The 23871-nt window shown below is 40.5% G+C and overlaps 1 protein-coding gene across 7 annotated transcripts; it reads left to right on the top strand.

Annotated features, from left to right (window-relative positions):
* Positions 1-356: 356 nt before the first annotated feature.
* On the top strand, positions 357-20807 carry Chek1 (checkpoint kinase 1). 7 transcript variants are annotated; one of them, XM_008766042.4, is made up of 13 exons: positions 357-482; positions 1115-1196; positions 3022-3245; positions 4181-4245; positions 4335-4404; positions 10744-10932; positions 11954-12058; positions 14138-14233; positions 15550-15658; positions 16227-16404; positions 16621-16752; positions 17865-17966; positions 19849-20807. In XM_008766042.4, the coding sequence occupies exons 2-13, from the start codon at positions 1132-1134 to the stop codon at positions 19942-19944; spliced, it is 1431 nt and encodes a 476-aa protein (XP_008764264.1). In that variant the 5' UTR covers positions 357-482; positions 1115-1131; the 3' UTR covers positions 19945-20807. The 7 variants fall into 7 exon arrangements, with proteins under 7 accessions (XP_008764264.1, NP_536325.1, XP_008764265.1 ...); NM_080400.2 differs by having other exon boundaries at positions 381-405; XM_008766043.3 differs by having other exon boundaries at positions 398-586.
* Positions 20808-23871: the final 3064 nt, after the last annotated feature.

Below are 23871 nucleotides of genomic sequence, written 5' to 3'. Positions count from 1 at the left end.
CCGGCAAGGAACCCGGGTTCTTGCCCTGGGCCCAACCGATGCGCCGTTTGGATGGATTCTTTCTGTACCAATGTAAGGCGTCCAGCATAGTGCACGCCCGATGCCATTTCACTCTGGGACTCAGATCACTTCTCACCAAAGCAGTCGTCAATACCAAATCTCATTAGCCTGTGTCTTACCGCGGCCGCATCAGAACTCCAACCAAGCACGCCCAGTACTTGAAGGAGGGGCCCTTGCTCGGTCAGTCTACCGAAATTGCTCCTCGGTAGAGCTCGGGATAGGACAACGCGCGCCGGCCCACTTTACGGCAAAGGTGTGCGCTTTTGCGACAGCATGACGCAAGCAGGTTTTGGCGGGAAAAGCTGTGCACTTGGATTCCTGTGGCAGCTGGCAAAGGACTGCTTGGTGAGAAGGGCGTCCTGAACGGTGGGAAAGAACTCCAGCAAAGTACCCAGAGGGCTTGATTAGTGCGGGCTGGCATGGTGAGGGAGTGGCCCAGATGAGCGGAGAGGTGGGAGGGCCGCCCGGAGTGCGGGCTGGAACCGGTGGTCTGCGGCTCTCCAGCGTACAGGGACCAGAGCTTTTTGTAAGCCTCCGGGGTTCGCATGCTTTTCCGGCTTTAGGGGGTCCCTGCCTTCCGCTTCTCTCCGCGGCTTGGCCCCGCCCCGTGCCCTCCCGGTGCTGGGGACACGTGCGGTTGGGGTGGGAATTGGAAGTGAGCGGGTGGGAGGAGGGGCTGCTCTGGAAGTAATTCCCTTAGTTACACCCAGCTGTCCCCCACCCCGGCACCCTGCCCTGCCCTGCCCTGTCCTGCCCCCAACTCCCTTTCCGGGTCATTCATCTGAAAGCTTTTGTTTTGTTTTGTTTAGCAGTTACTTCCAGCTAAGCAAGTGTTCAGTTTTGCATAAAGGCGGAGGTCTATCGTAGAAACAGGATTTGTGATATACAGGGCAAAATGTTTAAATTTAGCTTTATGATTTGGGTAAATATGGATGAGATGTAAAGGGAAAACAAAGTCGTGCGGAATCATGGCAGGAGACATGGCTCAACGGCATTACAGGTGATGAGAATTTACACTCATCGCCCGTATTTTCTGGAATCCTGCATTTTACAGTTGCTGTGCTTGGAGTCATGGCAGTGCCTTTTGTGGAAGACTGGGATTTGGTGCAAACTTTGGGAGAAGGCGCCTATGGAGAGTAAGTTTGAGCCCTCATTTAAATTTTTTAGTGTGTGTGGGTGTCTGTGTGCACGTGTGCGCGCGCGTGCGCGCCTGACTTTTGTTGAAGACTGGGATCTGGTGCAAACTTTGGGAGAAGGTTCCTATGCAGAGTAAGTTTGAGCCCTCATTTTAGTGTGTGTGTGTGTGTGTGTGTGTGTGTGTGTGTGTGTTCGTTCTGCCATGGATGTACCTGTGGAGGTCAGAAGACACTTGCTGGTTCTGTTGAGGGTTCAGAGGACTGAACTCTGATCATCAGGCCTGACAGCAAGCGGCTTAACCTGCCTAGCCATCTCCACAATCCCTATTAAAATATTACCTCTTTGCTTGTTTTAGTTTTCTATCTCTTGTCTGAATACACACTTAAAAAAATCCTTTATTCCAAGTGGCAAAGAGCATGGATATTTGCATTTGTAAATCAAGGCTCTGAGTGAAGTTACTTCTCCACACTTGTCCCTCCTCTTTTGTCATAGTGGACATTGAACATCACCACACATCACCACACATGCTGGGCCTATGCTCTGCGACGAGCTACATTTTTAGGCCTATCAAACGAACAACAAATTTCTTTTTGCGTTTGATTTTGTTCAGATCAAAATCTTGTTAAATTGCCCAGCTTTGGCCTTATACTTGTGGCACACTGTAGCCTCCCAGGTAGGTATTACAATCCCATGTTAGTCGATCCAGTTTTTTTTTTTTTTTTTAAATTTTTCTTTTATAAGAAAATCATTTCCCTAACAAACCACGTGTCTTAAAATTTTAAATGAGATAATGAAAAGACCCTGGCGGCATCCAGCCTGACTGGAGACCCTCACACTCAGCGGATCCTAGTTGTGTTTTGTGTTCCTGAGCGAGCTTTATGTGTCTTTGTTTCTTCATCTGATGATAGAATTAGTGGCTCTTACCTCAGAGGTGCTCAGGCATATATGCATGAGATTCATAAAGGGAAAGGAATGCTGCCGTGGGGCCAGATCATGTGTACATGTGATGTAATCCAGCCTTGTTACTGTTTTTCAAAGCCTCATCAGTACACACACCAGGTTTCCATGTTTCCAAGACTTGGAGCCTTCACTGAAGCACTCATCTCTGGTCTCATTGCTCGGGAGACCATGGCAGAGGCCATTTCATTTTCCTTGATGAAGAAAGGAAGAATAGTTCGGGATGTGTTACATTTAATTTCTTGAAGTTTTTTTTTCGTCCTAAGATTTATGTGTTTTCTTAATATGTGTGTTTGCTTGCCTGCATGTTAGTGTACTACATGTGTTCAGGGCTGACAGAGGGCCAGAAGGTGTGGGATTCCCCCAGAACTGGGAATTACAGATGGGTTATATGAGCTACCACGTGGGTGCTGGAAACTGTACTGAGGTCTGAAGCAAGTGCACTGAAATGCTGAGCCATCGTTCTAGGTGACCCCTCAATGCACCCCCCTCCCCCCCTCCCCAGTTTTGTTTGTAGAGAGTCTCATTGGCCTCAAACTCACTCCAAGCGCTCTGCTTGCCTCTGTTTCTCTTAGGTTTTTGGTTGTGAGCCTAGCCATTAACGGCTGAGCCATCTCTCCAGCCCTTGCCTCTGCTTCTCATGTGCTGGGATCCAAGACTTGTACACATCATCACTCCCTGCTTTGAAAGTTTCTTTGTAGTCCAGGCTGGGCTGGCTTGAACTTAGACCCCTTTGTCTCTCTCTAGAAGGTTGGAATTACAGGTGTGCGTCACTAATCTTTTGAAGATGTAGGAGAAATGGAATTCTGAGGTGAAAATGTTGTAACTCACTCTCTCTCTCTCTCTCTCTCTCTCTCTCTTTTTAAGAGTTCAACTTGCTGTGAATAGAATAACTGAAGAAGCTGTTGCAGTGAAAATTGTAGACATGAAGCGGGCCATAGACTGCCCAGAAAATATTAAGAAAGAGATCTGCATCAATAAGATGTTAAATCATGAGAATGTAGTGAAATTCTATGGCCACAGGAGGGAAGGCAACATCCAGTACCTGTTTCTGGAGTACTGTAGTGGAGGAGAACTCTTTGATAGAATAGGTATGGAGAAGATTTAAGATAACTATTTTACTGATCAAGTCTATATGTTGTGTGTTTCTGGAGATTAAACCCACCATCTCTCCACAGGCCCATCAACTGGTCTGTACTAAACCAGGCTGTCATCTGGTTGTTTGGTTTTTAGAGAAAAGGTTCCTCCATGTAACCCTGGCTGTCCTGGAACTCACTCTGTAGACCAGGCTGACCATGAGATTTATCTGCCTTTGCTTCCTCAGGGCTGGGATTAAAGGTGTCTATCACCACTACCCAACTCTCACCTGCATTTTTAAATGTTCGATCAATTTTATTTTAGAATTGTTTATGTAACAGTAAATTTGGAGTAAAATTCAGACATTCTTGACTTTGTAATGTAAGAGTTTTATGATTTAAGTCCGCAATATAGTGAAATTGTACATGACTTCCCTGTTGGTAGTCAGACTGGAACAATGGGAATTACTTAAAATTATTTTTATTTATTTTATGGCTGTTTTATATTCTGTGTACCGTGTGCATGTCTGATGCTACAAGAGGCCTGAAGCGGGCACTGGATTCCCTGGGAACTGACAGATGGTTGTGAGTCGTGTGGGTGCTGAGAGTCAAATCCTGGTCTTCTGGAAGAGTAGCCAGTGCTCTTAACTGCTGAGCTATCTTTCCAATCCCAGACTTGTGTTTAGAAGGAAATGAAGTCCGTTGGGGTTAGTATAAGATTAAAGTACTTTGATACCTTTAAATTATTTCCCTATGATGTTAGCTTATTTTCACTAGTCTCTAGGAAGATGTGAGTTACTTGGTGATGTATTTGTTAGTGGACTTGGGTCTTTTGATAGTATAAGTTTCTGTTTGCTTAAGTACAGACATAGTGAGATATGGATTCAGAGCCTATGTGGTTGGTGCCTGATTATGATCTTTCAGTAGACCATCAATATTATGTCTTACAGAGCCAGACATAGGGATGCCTGAACAAGATGCTCAGAGGTTTTTCCATCAGCTCATGGCGGGGGTGGTAGGTACTGCAGCCTCTTTTGCCTTCCGTAAAACGAGCATCATCATCATGTGAGTCGCTAACTTCTACTGCTCTGACTTCCCACTTAGGTTTATCTTCATGGCATTGGAATAACTCACAGGGATATTAAACCAGAAAACCTCCTCTTGGATGAAAGGGGTAAGAGTAACCTTTTGTTAATGCTATCTATCTATTTAATGCATGGGTGCTCCGTCTGTATGTACACCTGCCTGCCAGAGGAGGGCATCAGATCTCAGTTTAGATGGCTTTGAGCCACCACGTGGTTGCTGGGAACTGAACTCAGGACCTCTGGAAGAGCTCTTAACTGCTGAGCCATGTCTCCAGCCCTCGTTAATGTTATTAGGATAGTCATATAGACCCAACCCAGGCTTTCACATTACTGAAATACAGGGACCAAAAAAGAAACAAAAACCCAAACAACAAAACAAAACAATAAAACAACCAATCAAACAAAAACAACCCCCGCCCCCCCCCCCCCCAAAAAAAAAAAAAGCTAAGAATTTATGGAAGTTTCAGAGACTGTTTTTGGATTTCACAAGACTTTAATGATATAGTTGTGGATCAGGCAGAGAAATACCTAGTCTTTTGAAAACAGTTTTTGTGTGTTTTGTTAGGGAATTATCTGTTAAATTCATCCATCTATTTGTTGATTGGATGCTTTGTGTTTTGGTTTAAATTTTGGAGATCTGCGGACGTTGTAGATATCAAGCTCATGTCACATATTGGAGGACATTTTCTGTCATCCTGTTGGCTGTAGCCTTCTCTGCCCTTGCTGTGCTTATTCTCATCTTGGAGTTGCTTGTTTTTCTCCATCAGTTTATTCAGAATTTAAGTCATCTTAAGGGCTTTGATCTTTTCGAATACGGTTTTGTGCTAAGTATGAGAGATGATTTTTCTATAGCATAAAACCACCCTGAACGCGCCCGATCTTGTCTGATCTCGGAAGCTAAGCAGAGTCGGGCCTGGTTAGTACTTGGATGGGAGATGAAAGATGGCTTAATGCCATCCTTTAGTTTATCTGACTTTTCTAACACTGTGCTCAGGATGGAGACCTTTTCCTATGTATGTTTTTAACACTTGTTTAAAAATTGGGTGGCTGGGGTTAGGAGCTGGAGAAATGGGTCAGAGCACAGGCTGCTGTTCCTGGGCTTCTCTTACCAGCATCCAACGTGGCAGCTCACAACTGTCTGTAACTCCAATTCCAGAAGATAGGACCCCCTCTTTCAGCCTCCATGGTATACAGACATGTGCAGGTAAAACACCCATGCACATAAAAATAAAAATGTCATACACCTCTAATCCCAGTATTTGGGAGGAAGAGAGAGAAGTGGATCTTAGTGAGTTTTAGGTCAGCCTGGTCAACAGAGTGAGTTCCAGGGCAATATAGAGAGAGCCTGTCTCAACAAGACAAGACAAAACAAAACAAAAACAAAACATGAAGGAAAAAAAAGGTGGTCGTAGCTGTGTGAGCTTATTTCTTGCTCCTTAATTATCTTCCATTGTCTACATGTCTTTTTCTTCTTCCTCACTGGCTTCTGTGTATTATCGTTATTTTTAAGTAGATAGTTAATGGTATGATTCTGACATTTTCAGAAATCCTTCCTGCTACTGAAAGTTCTTCTGCCTGCACTTATCCTGTCCCTCAATTGGAGCCTTACCTCTCTTTCCCCCTTTTCCTTGTCAGATCACTTGTATCTGTGTATTCTCCTCTATTCTGTAACGATTTCTGTAGTTACTCTAGGATATGTCCTCACATCTGTAGAGAACATGTTGTAGAAATTATTTAATCCTAATCTGGGGTTTCTACCCCACCTTTGACCATTTAGTTCCTGGACAAAACACACACAACCTTTATATTTATAATAAGCCTTAATCAGCACAAGAGCTGGGCGCATACCTACCCTCTGCTATTATGTCGCTTTCCCATCCAGTAATCCCATTATATAATTTGCCATGTTTTGTCTGGGCTGCTTTTAATTCCAATTAGCCAACCTACATGGCCATTATTTCATGACTTATGTAACCCATAGTGGCTTCCTCCTGTCCCACCTTCTTCCCCCTCCCCCACCCCCTTTGTGGTCTCCGGGAACACGAAGCCCTGCCCATCTCAATTCTGTCCAGCTATAGGCTGTAGACAAGACAAAATTACTACTGTAGAAATAACTTGGGGGCAAGGTCACATAGTGTCACTTGGGTCTATATGCGCACTCTATCATCTTTGGGGCAACCAGGTCTTGGGGGCCCGCCCTGAGCAGTGCAGTACATAGCAGAAGACCTAATCTCAACAGAACACGCCGTGTTTGTTTTTATGGGTCTGGGCTATTTCACTCAGTATGATTTTTCTAGTTTCATCTGTTTCATGATTTCATATTTCTTTACAGATGACTAGTATTCCATAGTCATAGATAACTTTTCATTATCAGTTATTGAGCTGTAGGACATTAAGGTTGTTTCTTTTTCCTAGCTGTTGTGAACAGAGCAGTAATGACCATGGCTGAGCAGATACCTGTGGAGTAGAAGGTCAGATCCTTTGGGCATGTGCCGACCGGTAATATAGCTCGGTCATACATACAGTAGATTTGTTTGTGGTTTTTTGAACATTTTCTGTCCTAATTTTCAGAGTGGCTTGATCAGTGTCCAATCTCCCCAGCAGCGAAGCCCCACCCCTGCACTCCCTCTGGTACTTGTTATTTGTTCTGCACCATTGACTACTGTCAGAGGACATGTTCTAACACCAGCCGAGGAGGGGGTTAGGATAGATGCTAGTGCAAGTGAGGACAGACAGACAGAAAACAAAGCTTCCCTCTTCCATGTTGTATGTGAGCTGCCACCAGAAGGTGTGGCCCAGATCCAGGGTGGGTCACCCACCTCAAATGACGCAATCAAGAAAAATCCCTCCCAGGTGCACCCTGCTTTCTTGGGTTTTAGTTACTTCCAAATGTTTGCAACCAAGATTAGCCTTCCCGCTTGGACAGGTTTATTCCTAGATGTTTTATTTTTCCTTGGGGCTATTGTGAATAGGCGTGTGTTCATGCTCCCTTTCTCTGTATATTTTTTTGTATAGAAAGGTTATTGATTGGGGTGGAGAGATGGCTCGGTGGCTAGGAGTACTGTCTGCTTTTTGAGAGGTCCTGAATTCAGTTCCCAGCAACCACATGCTGGTTCACAACCACCTATACTGGGATCTGGTGTCTTCTTCTGGTATGCAGATAGGTCACTCATACATAAAATAAATTAATAAATATTTAAAAAAAAGAAAAGTTACTGGTTTGTTCAAGTTGATTCTGTATCATACCACACTGCTGAATTTATTTATAATTTTTAGAGGTTTTCTGGTCATTTGCAAATAGGGGTAGTAAGACTTCTTATGTCCCTTTAATTTCCTTCTTTTGCCTATTGTTCCAATGACTGTTTCAAGCACAGTAAGTGGTAAAAAGGAATGGGTGGGGATAGTAGACATCCCTATTCCTGACTTCAGTGGGATTGCTTCCAAGTTTTTCTTCATTTTGAATGATGTTGGCTATAGGCTTATCCTGTACAGCTTTTATTGTCTTGAGGTCTGTTCACTCATACGTCATAAGGAAACCACTGATTGGTATGCTAAGAAAAAATACATAACATTAACACGCAAAATGTTTATATATATTTGTAATATAGTAAACACCTGTCTTCACACCTGAGTTTAAATAAATCAACATCCACATCTAAAAGTGCTCATAGTTAGCCACATTGTGGTGGTGCACAAGTTTAGGTCCAGCACTTGGGAGATAGAGGCAGGTGGATCTCTGTGAGCTTGAGGCCAGCCTGGTCTTCAGAGCTCGCTCCAGGACAGCCAGGGCTACACAAAGAAACCCTGACTCAAAACTAGCTAGCTAACTAACTAACTAACTAACTGGGTCAATAAATCTGTATTTAAAGAATAAATAAAAAAATAGCTTGGTGGTGCTTAATGCAAGCATTTGGGAGGCAGAGACAGGTAGACCTCGGAGTTCAAGGCAAGTTTGGTCTACAGAGCAAGTTCCAGGTCAGCTAGGGCTACACAGAAAGACTTTCTCTTAAAATTAAATAAGTAAAAAAAAAATTCTCATAGAATTATTAGTTAGTAGAAATTTCAGAGCAACTCAAATATCTACCAACTATAAGACAGAGAAATTATGAAATGCATAAGTTACAATTATAAGCAATGGCAGATGAATTTCACAGATAAAATGATGTAGACAAAATGTAACAAAACACAAACACAACAAAAGCCCGAACTTAACATATTGCCTGTTTTTATGAAGTCCAAAACCCAAATTATGGTTTAGGAATAGAAACAGGTAACAAGCAAAACTTGTAGGTGGTGCTGAAAAGGCAAGGGGGTGTGTGTCTGTTTTGTTTGCCTGCATATGTTTGTGCACACAGTGCTGGTGGAGACCAGAAGAGGGTATTGGGCCCTCTCAGAGATGGAGTTATAGATAGTTGTTAGCCACCATGTGAGTGCTGGGATTTGAAGTTGGGTTCTTTAGAAGAGCAGTCAGCACTCTTAACCACTGAACTGTCTTTCCTGCCCGGTTCTGTTCTTCTTTTTAAAATTATTTATTTTGATTCTTTGAGACAGAGTTTCTCTGTATCCCTGGCTGGCCTCGAACTCAGAGGTGAGGTCTGGTCTGGTCTGGTCTGGTCTGTCTGTGTATCTATCTATCTATCATCCATCCATTCATCCATTTATCTGGTTAGGTTTTTTTTTGAGAGAGTTTCTCTGTGTAGCACTCACTGGCTCTCCTGGAACTCGCAGTGTAAACCAGGCTGGCCTTGAACTCAGTCATCCTCCTACCTCTGCCTCCCTTTAATTTCTGCTGGGATTAAAGGCATGCACTGCCACTGCCAGCACCTGACTTAAATATGGTTTTATTAATTTAAGAATTTCATACAAGTGTTTCTTAAGATGAGTGTCTGGTAAGTGCATTTTGATTATACTGTTGTTCTTGTATATTTATTTTGTTTCTATTCAATATTTAATAGGCTAAAGAAACAAAAACTCCACTATCTAAAATTTTTCCTTCTGTTCTTCATAAATATATTCCTAAATCAGACCCCTAAATTTTGAATTCATTATGTGTAGTTTTCTCACTTAACAATATTATGTTGCAGATGTGATGAAAAACCAAACCCAAAAGATACTAAACTGTGCTAAACCGTTAGTATTTAAAGTGACTGTTATCTAGAAGTTGTAATCCCAGTAGTCGGCCTAGATTTCTATCATTTATAATTATTAAAAAGATATAATTGCAACATATCTCTCAAAATTAAATGTAGGTAAGCAATATGGGAGTTTATATGTTGTGTGGTGTGAACACAATTGACTTTTAAAGGTTCTTTTACTTGGTGGCATTTGTTCCTAACTTAAAATGCAGTAATTACTCAGTATGAACACGTTCATGTATGAGAGATGTTATGCTACTAGCCTTTTTCTTACGTATCTGATTCCATATGAGTTTGTGTGCTTTGTTTTTGTTAACTACTTCTATATCCATCGTACATAGGTATTATACTTGTCATGTATCGATGGACGTTTATGACCGATACTACTAGAAATATCCCTACGTTTGTGAATTTGTGGAGTTTCTGCTGTGGATGGGAATGATCTTAGTGAGAATTGTTAGTTCAAAGAGTGAATATTTCAAATTTTGACACTTTGGCCAGACTGCTTTTACAAAGGTTGTACTTGATAATCCCTCATAATAGGGTCCTTAATTTCTTAGATCCCTTTGCTATAACATTTAATGACGTCTGTATTTTCAAGGCTAGTATACCACAGTTTCTCAGTCTCACTGTTATTTCCTACCTGCACTGACTGACACAGTGCCTGTCACTTGCATGCAAGAGAACCAGCGCTTAGTCCCCTGCGTTGCCGATGACTCCGTACCCTCCACAGCTCTCAGGGAAGGGTTTTGTTCTGCTGTCTTCCTGGGTTGGTTTTCCAGGAGGGCATTCACAGCATCCTTATTTAACCTGGTACAAACTGGTTAGTTAAGAAGATGAGGTCTTTGCTAAGTTCAGTATAAATGACAGTGCCTTTTACCTTTTCTTTTACATATGCATAGATTTATTTATTTTTATTAATTATTTATTTACATTGCAAACATTGCCGCCCTTCCTGTACCTCCTCAAAGGGTTCTTCTTCCTTCCCCGCCTTCCCTTTGCCTCTGAGAGGGGCACCCCTCCCCCTAATTATCCACCCATCCTGGGCATAAAGTCTATAAAGGATTAGGTGCATCCTCTCCCACTGAAGCCGGACAAGGCAGCCCTCTGCTACCTATGTGCTGGGGGTCCTTGGACCAGCCTGTGACATCCATAGATTTCTTTTGCTTATTTTCAGGTAGAAAAGTTCTATAAGCCCTAAGCAAAACCAGCGTTATTTCCAATAATTTATATATATGTATATATATTTGCAGATCTTTTAATCCAGTGTTGTCTTTTTTTCTTTTGGCTTAGATAATCTCAAAATCTCTGACTTTGGCTTGGCAACAGTGTTTCGGCATAATAATCGTGAGCGCTTACTGAACAAGATGTGTGGGACTTTACCTTATGTCGCTCCAGAGCTTCTAAAGAGGAAAGAATTTCACGCAGAACCAGTTGATGTTTGGTCCTGTGGAATAGTGCTTACTGCAATGTTGGCTGGAGGTAAGGCTGCGTAATCATGAGAAAACTTCTATTCTCTGAAAAGTCAGATTTCTTATACCAAAATAATAAAAATGAAATAACCCAAGGGAATCTTAGTTCTGTGATAGAAAGGTTGTAAACCTTTAGTCGTGGGTGCATCTTTCCAGCTCTCTAGTAGTTTTATGTTAGTGTTTAACTCATCGCCTTGGGCTACAGTTACTAAGTACCATTCAGTGAGTGCATTACATACAGATTTATTTCATACAAATCATGAAGGCTTGCAGTCTGCAGTGGAGTTGCCAGCATGATCATTTTCTGAGGGCCCTCTCTCTTCCTGCCTTATAGTTGACCACCTTACTGAGAGGAGAGGCAGACTCTTTAGTGTCTTCAGAAGGACCCAAATCCTGCTTTTGAGGGCTTTCATACTCATGACCCAGTCACCCCACAAAGGCCCCACCTCCACAGTGGGAGTGTGAGAGTGAGTGATCTGGTTGGAATGCTGGCCCTTCATTGATTGCTGGGGCTAATTTGGCTGATCTGCCTGGTGACGCTGGCGTGAGTTCAGTTGAAGAGGACAACTCTCTCTGCTAGAGTCTCCAAACGAGCTCTCACATTCTTCCCCTTGGGGGTTGGGATTTCAGTGTAAACTTGAGAAGGAAGCAAACATTCAACCTATTGTAATTTATATCTTATTCTTAACTCCCTTGACACTCACTCGTAACCCAGAGGTTTATTTTCATGAAGTATAACCATTAAATTAAAAATCTCAACACCTCCTTTGGGGTTGCTGGAGATTAAACCCAGGGCCCAACACCTGCAAGGCAAAAATCCTGTTACTAAGTTGTATCTCCAACCTTAATATGATAGCTTTAAAAAGAATAAGTTTTTGTGAAACAGCGTGAAAACCATATTGAACTACTGTGGATGAAAATTGTATTCTTTTATACATTGTTCATTTTTCTTTTGTGTGATTATTTTTCCTTGAAATATTTGTTACATAATTTTATGAACACTCAAAGACTGTAACTTGTTTTATTTTTAGAATTGCCTTGGGACCAGCCCAGTGATAGCTGTCAAGAATATTCTGATTGGAAAGAAAAGAAAACCTATCTCAATCCTTGGAAAAAAATTGATTCTGCTCCTCTGGGTAAGTAGGTTGTTTGAAAGTATTAATTCTGGGGCTGGAGAGATGGCTCAGCGGTTAAGAGCACTGACTGCTCTTCCAGAGGTCCTGAGTTCAAATCCCAGCAACCACATGGTAGCTCACAACCATCTGTAATGGGATCCGATGCCCTCTTCTGGTGTGTCTGAAGAAAGCAACAGTGTACTCAAATAAATAAATAAATCTTAAAAAAGAAAGTATTAATTCTGTGGGTAATAAAATTCTGTGGTGTCATGTTAGCTGATTTTTCTTAACTTTCTTTTTTTTAATCTCCCTTCTTGTTGTCGTCGTAATCCTCCTCCTCCTCTTCTGTCTTCCTTCTTCCTTTTTTCTTCTCCTTAGTCCTTTTAGCCAACTCAGAAAATGTAAGTGAAGAGGGAGGGAAGAAACAACTCTATAGTTGTGGCATTTGGAAATAGCCTTTTAAAAATATTTTAAAAAACATATATAGCAAATGTATACTATATATTAGTTATCAGTATATGCTTTTGCAAAAGGTAAATCATATTTCATAACTCAGTTTTGATGCTCAGTATTTCCTACATCTTTAATTATGAGCCTGGATCATACTTTTAAAGATTGATGGCACTCAGTGTGTGGCTATGTTTTACCCTTCTGGTTTAGAGATGTAGGTTTTCCCTTAACTTCACTTCTAGAGAAGAACATGGATAAGCATTCATGTTACTTGATGCTGGGGTCTTCTTTATTTGCTTAAAGTTTTTTTCTTCTCCCATAAACAAGATTGCAGGGTTTGTCTGTATTTTTTTTTAAAAGTGTTATGGCTTATTTTATAAATTTACTTTTTAAGTTTGTACCATTTTTGTCATTTATTCGTGTTACTTTCTTGTTGTATTTTGAAACACTGGGTTTCACTGTATCCTTGGCTGGCCTGGAACTCACTATGTAGATCAGGCTGGCCTGGAACTTACTATATGATAATAGACCAGGCTGACTTTCATATTTAGAGAGATTGGTCTGCCTCTGCCTCCACCTACTGAATACTGGGATTAAGTGTGCACACCACAATGACTGGCAAAGATGAATTTTTTTAACCAGTAAGGCTGTAACTGATGCTGTCTCTTAAATTTTATTTTAAATTTAATATTAATACCGAGTGTGTAACTTACTAGCTTTTTAGTTTTACTCTGAAATGAAGTGAAATTTATAGTTTTTCTTAATCCTTTGGGGGTTTTTCAAAAAATGCATTAATGTATGTAACATTTGTTACAGTACTTCCTAGAGTTTATTATTCATTTTAGTTTTGCCGGATGTTTTAATGTGCAGATGTTTTAAAGTTTTCATACCTAAATTCTTGTCACTTGTGATTTTGACTTATATTGTCATGCTGAGAAAGGTGTTTTCTATTCTGATTTTTTTTTCTTTGTAAAATTCTTTGTGTTCTCATTTGCTGTTTGTGTGGTTTAATTTTTGTGTTTGATTGCTTTTGGCTTTGATTTTGAAATGGTCTTGTTTAGCCCAAGCTGAACCCTGCGCTCAGCTGTGTAGTAGAGGATGATCTTTACCTTCAGTCTCCACCTTCAGATGCTGGTGTTCAGATGGCTTGTTTATTCTGGGAGACAAGGTCTGTGTTAGCCCATGCTGTCTTGAATCTCAGGCTGGACCTGACTGTGGCATCCTCTCAGCCTTCTGAATGATGGGACTACAAGCTGGTCACTTTTTTATTCTTGGTTTAAAATAATTGATTTATATATGTATTTTTTTTTAAATGTAGGAGTGCTCTTCTGCATGTACACCTACGTGCCAGAAGAGGGCATCAGATCCCTTTATAGATGGTTGTGAGTTACCTACCTTATGGTTGCTGGATAACTGTTGAGCCATCTCACCAGTCCCCTGGCTTACATTTTTGATGTTGGGATGTTGGAAATTGTATGAATTCTTTTTTTAAACTAATGTATATATTTCCCAAGCTGGCCTCAAGCATCCTGCCTGTGCTTCTCAACTATTGAGGCTGTAGGTGTATATCATGTTTCTGGCTTTTGTGTCTTTGAAAGTTTGTCTAATCTGTGTACCTCTTTTACAAATACTGTCTTGTTTTCTTTTCAGCTTTGCTTCATAAAATTCTAGTTGAGAATCCATCAGCAAGGATCACCATCCCAGACATTAAAAAAGATAGATGGTACAACAAACCACTTAACAGAGGTAAAAAAGAGGTTTCTTTTGTGAAACATAGATACTTATAAAATACCACAAACTCTGCAGGGGAGGGGGAGGGGCAGAGAGAGTGTGTGTGTGTGTGTGTGTGTGTGTGTGTCTGTGTGTGTGTACACACTACACATGTGTGCCTGGGGGTCCTTGAAGGCAGAAGAGGGCACTGGATCCCCTGGAACAGGAGGTACAGATGTTGTGAGTTGTGATGTGACTACTGGGAACCGAGCCTGGGTCCTTTGCAAGAACAAAAAGTGCTCTTAACCCCTGAGACATCTCTGCAGTCCCTCTCTTAGGACTATCTGTTGATGTACTACATTTCAATCAAGCATGATTTGTCCCAAACTGAATTAACAATTTTTTTTCTCTTTCGCACTTCTTCCATAGACTTTCGTTTTGGATGATGAGAACTTATTCCTTGTGTCTAGCAATACCTTCCTTCCCTGTCTGAGTCTTCTTTACATGTGTTACTCTCTCACCTTCCTTGGGCACTGGCAAGCAGAAAACTTTCAAACTGTACGCACCTTTCCCAGTTTGTTTGTTTGCATTATTTCACTTCATTGTAAGTAAGGTAGTAAGCAGTTAGAGAATCAGCATCACCTTACTGAACTGAACTTTGTTTTTACTCAGTAGAGTGTTAAGGTTTGGGAGGTTGGTGCTGGAGGCGTGGTTCAGCAGTTAGAGGACCTGGGTCTGATTCCCAGCACCCACAAGGAGGCCCACAAACATTTCTAACTCAGGTACCCTTTGGCTTCTGAGGGCACTTTGTGTGTGTGTGTGTGTGTGTGTGTGTGTGTGTGTGTGTGTGTGTGTGTGTGTGTATGTGGTGGTAGTGACATACTGTGCTATTTTATGTCTGTTAGCATTATTCTAAAAGTAGGATAGCATATTATGCTAAGAATGATGGAATGGTGGGCGGTATTGCTAATCTCAGAAGAGAGTAGAAGTTTTGAGAATTCTTAGGAAGTGTGAGGAGACAAGTAGCATGGACTGTAGTAGTCTAGCTGAGGGTCTTATTTTTATTGATTGTCGTTCTTTACTGAGTTATTTAAAAATTTTAAAAGTTCTAGTTATGAGCTACTCTTTTGTTGAACATCATGTTTACTCATAAAAGATGGCATTAAACTTGTGGCCTTAGTGAAGCACTAGGGTAACATTTCTTTGTTTAAACATAAAGTTGTTTAAGAAAAAATTGTTTATTTTATATTGCTTTGTATTCAGTAAATGGATTTAGATGTGGCTTTATTTATTCAAAATGCTAGTTGGATTAAATACTTGAATAGAGGATTTGCATTTGTTCCTTTTTTCAGGAGCGAAGAGGCCACGTGCTACTTCAGGTGGTATGTCAGAGTCTTCTAGTGGATTCTCTAAGCACATTCATTCCAATTTGGACTTTTCTCCAATAAATAGTGGTTCCAGGTAAGACATAAAATTTTATTTTTTCTTTTTTTCCTTTTTTTTTTTCTTTTGAGATAGTGTTTTACTAAGTAACCTTGGCTGAACTGGAACTGGGTAGCCCACCCTAGTCTTAAATTTGTATGGAACCTCCTGTGTCTGCCTCCTGAGTGTTGTGATTACAAGTTTGCACTACCATGGATTAGCAGATTAAGTTTGTTTCTTAAATGTAATTATCCCCCATAAAAAAGAAGTATATATTTTACTTAATAATGCCTGTAATTTTACCAAAATGAGAATGATTGTGCCATATAAAAAAATCCTGGTGGGTTTTATTTAAAGACAATTTTAGTCTGACTCTGTACTATACACACTTACAGTCCCAGGTAACTGTTAATTGGAAGGCTGAGGCAGGAGGATAGACAGTGCCAGGCCAGGCCAATCTAGGCAACATGACACAGTATTGTCTCAAACAAACAAACAAACAAACAAACAAACAAACAAACAACACAAAATGAATAATTAAAAAGAATGAAGCCGCCTTAAAAACAGAGAATTGAAGTCATACTTTTCTTTTCTCTTAATCTCTCAGTGAAGAAAACGTGAAGTTCTCTAGTTCCCAGCCAGAGCCTCGGACAGGGCTTTCCTTGTGGGACACTGGCCCCTCAAATGTGGACAAACTGGTGCAAGGCATCAGTTTTTCCCAGCCTACGTGTCCTGATCATATGCTTGTAAACAGTCAGCTACTTGGTACCCCTGGATCTTCACAGGTGAGGAATTTCAACTTTCAGATAAATAACTGTTGCTTTTTATTTTTGTGGTCTTAAATCTTAGGTATATGGCATTAATACTTTTAGTTGATACATATTATTTGGAAAAGTAAGAAATAATTAGAGGAGGCCATTATGGGAAAGAAACTTAAGATCAGACTAATTGCTGTAAACTGGTCACACTGGATTTATTCAGCTTTCTTCTTTGATGTGCAGAACCCCTGGCAGCGCTTGGTCAAAAGGATGACACGATTCTTCACTAAATTGGATGCAGACAAATCTTACCAATGCCTGAAAGAGACCTTTGAGAAGTTGGGCTATCAGTGGAAGAAGAGTTGTATGAATCAGGTATGTTTTGTTAGTTTTCATTATTTCTTTTCCTATAGAAAATTAAATATTTGAGTAAAAGTTATCAGTGATCAGTGAACGTTCTAAAAATAAAAGTAATTAATTTGAAAAAGAAACAATTGCAAGTTTTAAGATTTTTTTGCGTTTGTTTGTTTTGTGTTTTCAAAAACCTCTGAAGTTAGTAATGTTATATTAAGCTGCACTTGGAGATGTCCTCACCTCCATGTTTGGGGTCTTGGTGCTGGCTCTTGACTGCCATCAGTCATCTCACCCAAGCTCCTTACCCTCACTATCACTGTCACATTGTTGTTCCAGCTTTTCAGCCTTAAATAGCGTCTCTTTTCTTTCTTGTATTGTTTTTTCATTAGTTTTTGTATTTGTTTGAAACACAAACACAGCCCTGGCTGTTCTGGAACTCATTCTGTAGAGCAGGCTAACTTGGAACTCACGGAGAAGGTGTGTGCCACCACCCCCGGCTCTTCTTGTACTGTAATAACCTTGTTTTCTCTCTCATATATTTGACTGATTGGTTGGCTACAGTATTGGGGGATTGAACTCAGGCATTGTGTATGCTGGGCAAGTGCTTTACCACTAAGCTACACCTCCAGTCTTCATTCTATTCCTATTATTTTTATTTGTCTTTTCTTTCAATTCTGCTTTGCTAGAATGCCTTCTTTTTTACCACAAGTTCACTTAGACTAAAGTTCTAACTTACAGCTTGGTTTAGATTGGAAAGAGAGAGAGAGCATTCTTTCTTTCTTTCTTTCTTTCTTTCTTTCTTTCTTTCTTTTTTTTTGGTAAGATTTTTTTTGATTTTTAATTTTACACTTATGCATAAACGGTGTGTCAGGGTACATGCGTATGTTAGTGTCTGTGGAGGCATCAGATCCTTTGGAGCTAGAATCATAGGTGGCTGAGAGCCCCCTGGCATGGATGCCAGGAGTGGACCCAGGGTCCTCTGGAAGAGTGAGGGGCAAGTACTTTTAACCTGAGCCGTCTCTCTAGTCTTGAAATGTATAGTGTTCTCCATGACACTCCCGTTGAACAAGAACTGTTAAGAGTATTTTCTATTCACGTGTGTATGTGGCTTGACCTTATTTTTATTGCCTTAGGTTACTGTATCAACAATGGATAGAAGAAACAATAAGTTGATTTTCAAAATAAATTTGGTAGAAATGGATGAGAAGATACTGGTTGACTTCCGGCTTTCTAAGGTATTTTTTCATATATTTTATTTATAGTATTTTTCTAGATAGATTTTCAAAATGGCTTTGTGTTTTCCGTACAGTGGTCCCCACCCCTCTACACTGTTGCTTTCTGCAGCTTTGTGGGTTGAGCACGATTGTGATTAGCATGGTGAATTCTTTTGCTGTCTTACCCTATTCTCAACTAGGATGTGCATTTTCTTTTTGCCTAGAGTAGGTATTTTATGCCTATGTTTTTGCTCATGCTGCATACATTACTTTCCTGTTACTTATTTGGTTTTTGTATTAACTGTGGAAGCATTGCATGCTTTTTGTTTTGGGGTAGCTTTAGTAATGGCTCCAAAGGGTAAGCGTACTAATGCTGGCAATTTTATCGTTTGTTATAGTTGTTCTGTTTTACTACTAACTGTGTCACTCTTACGATGCCACATTTACAGATTTAGCTGTGTATACATAGGAATGCAGATGGTATATGACATGTAAGGTTCCATCCTATGCGGTTTAGACTTCCACAGAAGGTTTTGGAGTATATCTTCATAACTAGTTTGTAAATATATTGTAACTCGCTTCTTTTTTTTTCATTTAGTGTTATAAACACTGACTTTTGCTATCATCTGTTTTTCTATATTTTTGGTTGTCCCTCTGCCCCCCCCCCCCCCCATCCTCCTTAATATAAAAATCTCGAGGGCTAGGGATCAATCACAGTTTGTACAGTGCTTGCTTAGCGTGCACAAGCTCTGAGACCGGATCCTCTGCACAGATAAAGCCAGGTGTGGCAATATCTGCCTGTGTTCCCAGTACTCGGTTGGCAAGAAGATCAGAAACTCAACTAGCCCTTTGTGGGACTCTGTTGTACCTAATTTTTTTTTTTTTTTAATTATAAGATATACAGATAAATGAAAATGAAAAGAAAAATTTAAATTATACCTTTTGACACTTGAAATTCATATTTTATAATACTTAAATTATTTTGAGTCATATATAATAACCTTTTTTTAAAAAAAGATTTATTTTATTTATATGAGTACACTACAGCTGTCTTCACACACACCAGAGGAAGGTATCGGATCCCATTACAGATAGTTGTGAGCCACCATGTGGTTGCTGGGATTTGAACTCAGGACCTCTGGAAGAGCAGTCAGTACTCTTATCCTCTGAGGCACCACTCCAGCCCATAACCTATTTTTTTAAATTTTATTTTTTTTACTTATTCACTTTACATCCCACTCACTGCCCTCCTCCCTCACAGTCCTTCCCCTATCCCCCCTCTCCCCTTCTCCTCTGAGAGGGTGGGAAGCTCCCTGGGATTCCTCTGGGAGGCTAGGCACATCCTCTTTCACTGAGGCCAGACTAGGCAGGCCAGCTAGAAGAACATATCCCATGTTTAAAATAAAAGTTATGACATTAAAAAGCTTGTACATTATAATGAACTTCATAAATTTTTGATTAATATTGTCATTTTGCTTACCTATTATTTTTAGTTTAAAAGCTGGTTCTATATTAAAACCAAAGCAATATAATGGATGTTTTCTGAGAGTTTATGTGTGGTTCTAGGAAAGGTCGAAAAGTAATTCATGTTCTGTATGTGGGAGACAGGTTGAAATAATTCTTTTCTAGGTTTTTGGTATAGTTAAAGTATGAAGGTTTCTACTCTAATGAAACCCATAAATTGTTATAGAATCCTGTTCAAACAAGTCAGATTTATATGGAGTGCATAACTAAGGTGGAATGTTGGTAAATACCTGCAGTCCGGTATTCTCAGAGAGGAACAGAGAAGAGGCAAAGAAGAACTGGACATATTTAAGGGCGTTTGTTTCTCTGACCAGGAATGAGAATGTGCTCTTTTGACACAATCTTTTTATATTTTTAATTCATATTATTTCTAAAATAGGGTGATGGGTTAGAGTTCAAGAGACACTTCCTGAAGATTAAAGGGAAGCTCAGCGATATCGTGAGCAGCCAGAAGGTTTGGTTCCCTGTTACGTGACGAAGCCGTCAGCTCTGCTCATCCCTGGGGAATCCAGTGCTGCTGCTGTGGGACATTTTTCTTCCTAGAGGAGGTTATCTTATTCTGCAAACTGCAAACAGTAGTTGTCGAAGAACTCTGTGCCCATTACCCAAACATCTTCCAGTTCCTAGTATGTTTTGCGTACAAATCCTACTGTATCTTGATTGTATGTAATACTTTGGGGAAAGGATGGATCAAATTCATTAGGTATTTCTCCAGCTGTGTTTAAATTGTCTGAATTTGAAACCGAGTTTTGGGATGCTTGAGTTTTCCAGCTTTTATACCAATGTAGTATCAATTTTGAACAGCCAAAAGTTTGTTTCATCCCAAGCAAACTATTCTTTCTCTGCCTGTTTAGTTGTAAGGATGAATAAACACAGACCATGTACAGTTGATTGGTTCGTGAGTGAGGCCAGCCCCAGAAAGTATGTATGCACGTACTGTAATTTCAGCTTGGGTGTACGCTGCACAAGGGCTTGACCAATTATAAACTGTTTTGAGTTAGAATTGCCCCGCCCTGCCCCGCCCCTAGTTTAGCTAGTCAAATAAGAAGCCTGATTTGGTTGGTCTTTCAATGACTTTACTCTAAAAATTACACACTTAACTATTTTTTTCTACATTCACAGCCATATTTTAGCTACTCTAGAAATAAACTCTGTTTTCAAAATCAATACCCAAATCGGTGAACTGACTCGGCCACCATGTTTCTAGATGACACTGACTAAGAAGGGGATGGGGGAGTAAAGAAATGCAGGAGTTGGCCTGATTCTTGTTCCTCACATTGTAGACTCACTAAAACTTTGTCGTGTTCATAAAATTTCTATTAAAATGTGAATATATGACTGGGGTCCTGTATTCCTTTTTGTAGATAAGTTATAACATTGGTTAGTCTGAAGCCAAGAACATTTAAAATTTTATGGCTAAAGTTTATTACATGTTGTATGCTGTGCTCACCCACTTAGGTCTCTCATCCTCAGAAGTAAACCTGAACCTACCCTATTCAGTCTCCTGTTTCCCACTTGTAGTCCCACTGTGGTTAAAGTCAGCCATCTTGTTAAAAACGTTTACTTATTCCTTGGTAGTTTCTTTCCCAGAAAAGCTGTCAGGACGGTCCTTGTAAAGTGTGAGTGAGATCCCTGCCCCAGGCCCAGTGTTTGTGACCTTTCATCACACTTAGAATCCCAAGTCTCATCTGCTGTACAGTTTCATTTCATTGTCTTCTTCATCTGATGCTATGCAGTACTGTCTCCGAGCCTGTGACTATCAAGTCATGATCGCTCTCCGCCATCACTTGGCATCTACTCACTGTATTGCTTTTGGTCTCCATGAATTTGAATATTCCTGTACTTATATAACTAGAATTGTCTATGCCTCCTAAGTGTTTGGCTTACTTAATACAACTGTTTTCAGGATTTATCTATGTTAAAACATGTCAGGTTTCATTCCTTGTGGTCACTAATACTCCGTTGTGTGTGTGTGTGTGTGTGTGTGTGTGTGTGTGTGCTCTTTCATATGATCATGTATGTTTGGATTGTTGCCACCTTTTGTCTATGTAAATGAAATACCTGCTTAAGTCTTTTTTTGTGTATATACCCTGAGGTAGAATTGCTATGTCCTGTGATAATTGTGTGTGTGTGTGTGTGTGTGTGTGTGTTTTTAAAGATTTATTTATTGTTTGAGTACACTGTCGCTGTTTCATACACACCAGAAGAGGGCATTAGATCCCATTACAGATGGTTGTGAGCCACCCTGTGGTTGCTGGGAATTGAATTCAGGACCTCTGGAAGAGCAATCAGTCTTCTTAACCACTGAGCCATCTCTACAGCCCCAACACATGTGAACTTTAATACAACTTTCTAAGATAACATTGTGTGTGTGTGTGTGTGTGTGTGTGTGTGTGTGTTTGTGTGTGTGTACGCGCGTGCACGCGTGCGCGCGCGTGCATTCATGCATGCATTTAGGGCGACTACTTCAAGTTGGACAACTTGGAGGATATTTGTAGAGAAGACTGATTCTCCCTCTCTTAGTAGCCAGTAATTCCTGTAGCATTTTATCTAGGAGTGGGACCTTGAAAAATTTCCCTATCCACATTGGGATATCAACTGATGTTGTCATTGTTTAGGTCAATGCATGGTTAAGAGTTCATAGATGTAGCTCCCTGTCATATATAGAAGACACTGTCTGTTGTGTGATAAAACTTCTCCTGGAAAGGTGTGTGTGTTTTTTTAAGCTTATAAAAATAGAACAATTTATTTAAAATTTGTAACAGTGTTTTGAAACAGGATTTCACTGTGTCCATCATTATCTAGCTCAGGCTGTTTCTTTTCCTCCTTGCCTGCATCTCCCAAATACTGGGATTACATAGCGTGCCTAGCCCAACTTGACTTTGACAGGACAACTAAATTTACAGCTGTGTTGTCCTTCCTATGTAATTTTATTAACACCAAAAACTGCATCTTTAAAGGTTGTACACACACTACAGTAAATCTATGCCTTATTTTTTTTTGTTTTCTTTTTTTCTTTATTTTTCCATCTTTATTAAATTGGGTATTTCTTATTTATATTTCAAATGTTATTCCCTTTCCCGGTTTCCAGGCCAATATCCCCCAACCCCTCCCCCTCCCATTCTATATGGGTGTTCCCTTCCTAATCCTCCCCCCCATTGCCGCCCTCCACCCAACAATCACATTCACTGGGGGTTCAGTCTTAGCAGGACACAGGGCTTCCCCTTCCACTGGTGCTCTTACTAGGATATTCATTGCTACCTATGAGGTCAGAGTCCAGGGTCAGTCCATGTATAGTCTTTAGGTAGTGGCTTAGTCCCTGGATGCTCTGGTTGCTTGGCATTGTTGTTCATATGGGGTCTCGAGCCCCTTCAAGCTCTTCCAGTTCTTTCTCTGATTCCTTCAACGGGGGTCCTGTTCTCAGTTCAGTGGTTTACTGTTGGCATTCGCCTCTGTATTTGCTGTATTCTGGCTGTGTCTCTAAGGAGAGATCTATATCCGGTTCCTGTCGGCCTGCACTTTTTTGCTTCATCCATCTTGTCTAATTGGGTGGCTGTATATGCATGGGCCACATGTGGGGCAGGTTCTGAATGGGTGTTTCTTCTGTCTCTGTTTTAATCTTTGCCTCTCTATTCCCTGCCAAAGGTATTCTTGTTCCCCTTTTAAAGAAGGAGTGAAGCATTCACATTTTGATCATCTGTCTTGAGTTTCATGTGTTCTAGGCATCTAGGGTAATTCAAGCATTTGGGCTAATAGCCACTTATCAATGAGTGCATACCATGTGTGTTCTTCTGTGATTGGGTTACCTCACTCAGGATGATATTTTCCAGTTCCAACCATTTGCCTATGAATTTCATAAAGTCATTGTTTTTGATAGCTGAGTAATATTCCATTGTGTAGGTGTACCACATTTTCTGTATCCATTCCTCTGTTGAAGGGCATCTGGGTTATGCCTTATATTTTTCTTTTTCTTTTTTTCTTTTTTCTTTTTTAAAGCAGGGTTTCATGAAGTCTAGGCTGGCCTTTAACTTGGTGTCCATAAATGCACAGTTTTAAATTCTTCATCTTCCTGCCTCTCCCTCCTAAGTGCTGGGATTACAGACAGATGGTACCATGCCTGCTTTTACTTGGCGTGGCAGATCATCTACATCTTCCACATACATGGCTTTTACATAGTTGTTACATTTGTTGCTGCTTTTGTTGCTGGGGATCCAACCTAGGGCCACATTCAAGTCATACAAGCACTTTATTATTGATCCAGGTCTTTAAGCTAGGATTTCAGAGGTATTTATATCGTGTGTGTGTGTGTGTGTGTGTGTGTGTGTGTGTGTGTGTGTGTGTGTGTGTTTTACTGCTCTCTAGCATCCTGTCATCTCAAATTGAAGAGCAATCTGTAGGCATA

This window comes from Rattus norvegicus, chromosome 8, assembly GCF_036323735.1.
Source record: "Rattus norvegicus strain BN/NHsdMcwi chromosome 8, GRCr8, whole genome shotgun sequence".
Classification (NCBI taxonomy): domain Eukaryota; kingdom Metazoa; phylum Chordata; class Mammalia; order Rodentia; family Muridae; genus Rattus; species Rattus norvegicus.
The sequence above is the reverse complement of the archived record's forward strand: the minus strand, read 5'-3'. Positions and strand labels throughout refer to the sequence as shown.

Bases quoted from the DNA above. Each gene is read 5' to 3' on its own strand.
- Chek1 (XM_008766042.4), top strand. From the start codon at position 1,132: ATGGCAGTGCCTTTTGTGGAAGACTGGGATTTGGTGCAAACTTTGGGA. The intron at 4,246-4,334 runs GTAGGTACTGCA...CTTCCCACTTAG, and splicing joins ATCAGCTCATGGCGGGGGTG to GTTTATCTTCATGGCATTGG. The intron at 4,405-10,743 runs GTAAGAGTAACC...CTTTTGGCTTAG, and splicing joins CCTCCTCTTGGATGAAAGGG to ATAATCTCAAAATCTCTGAC.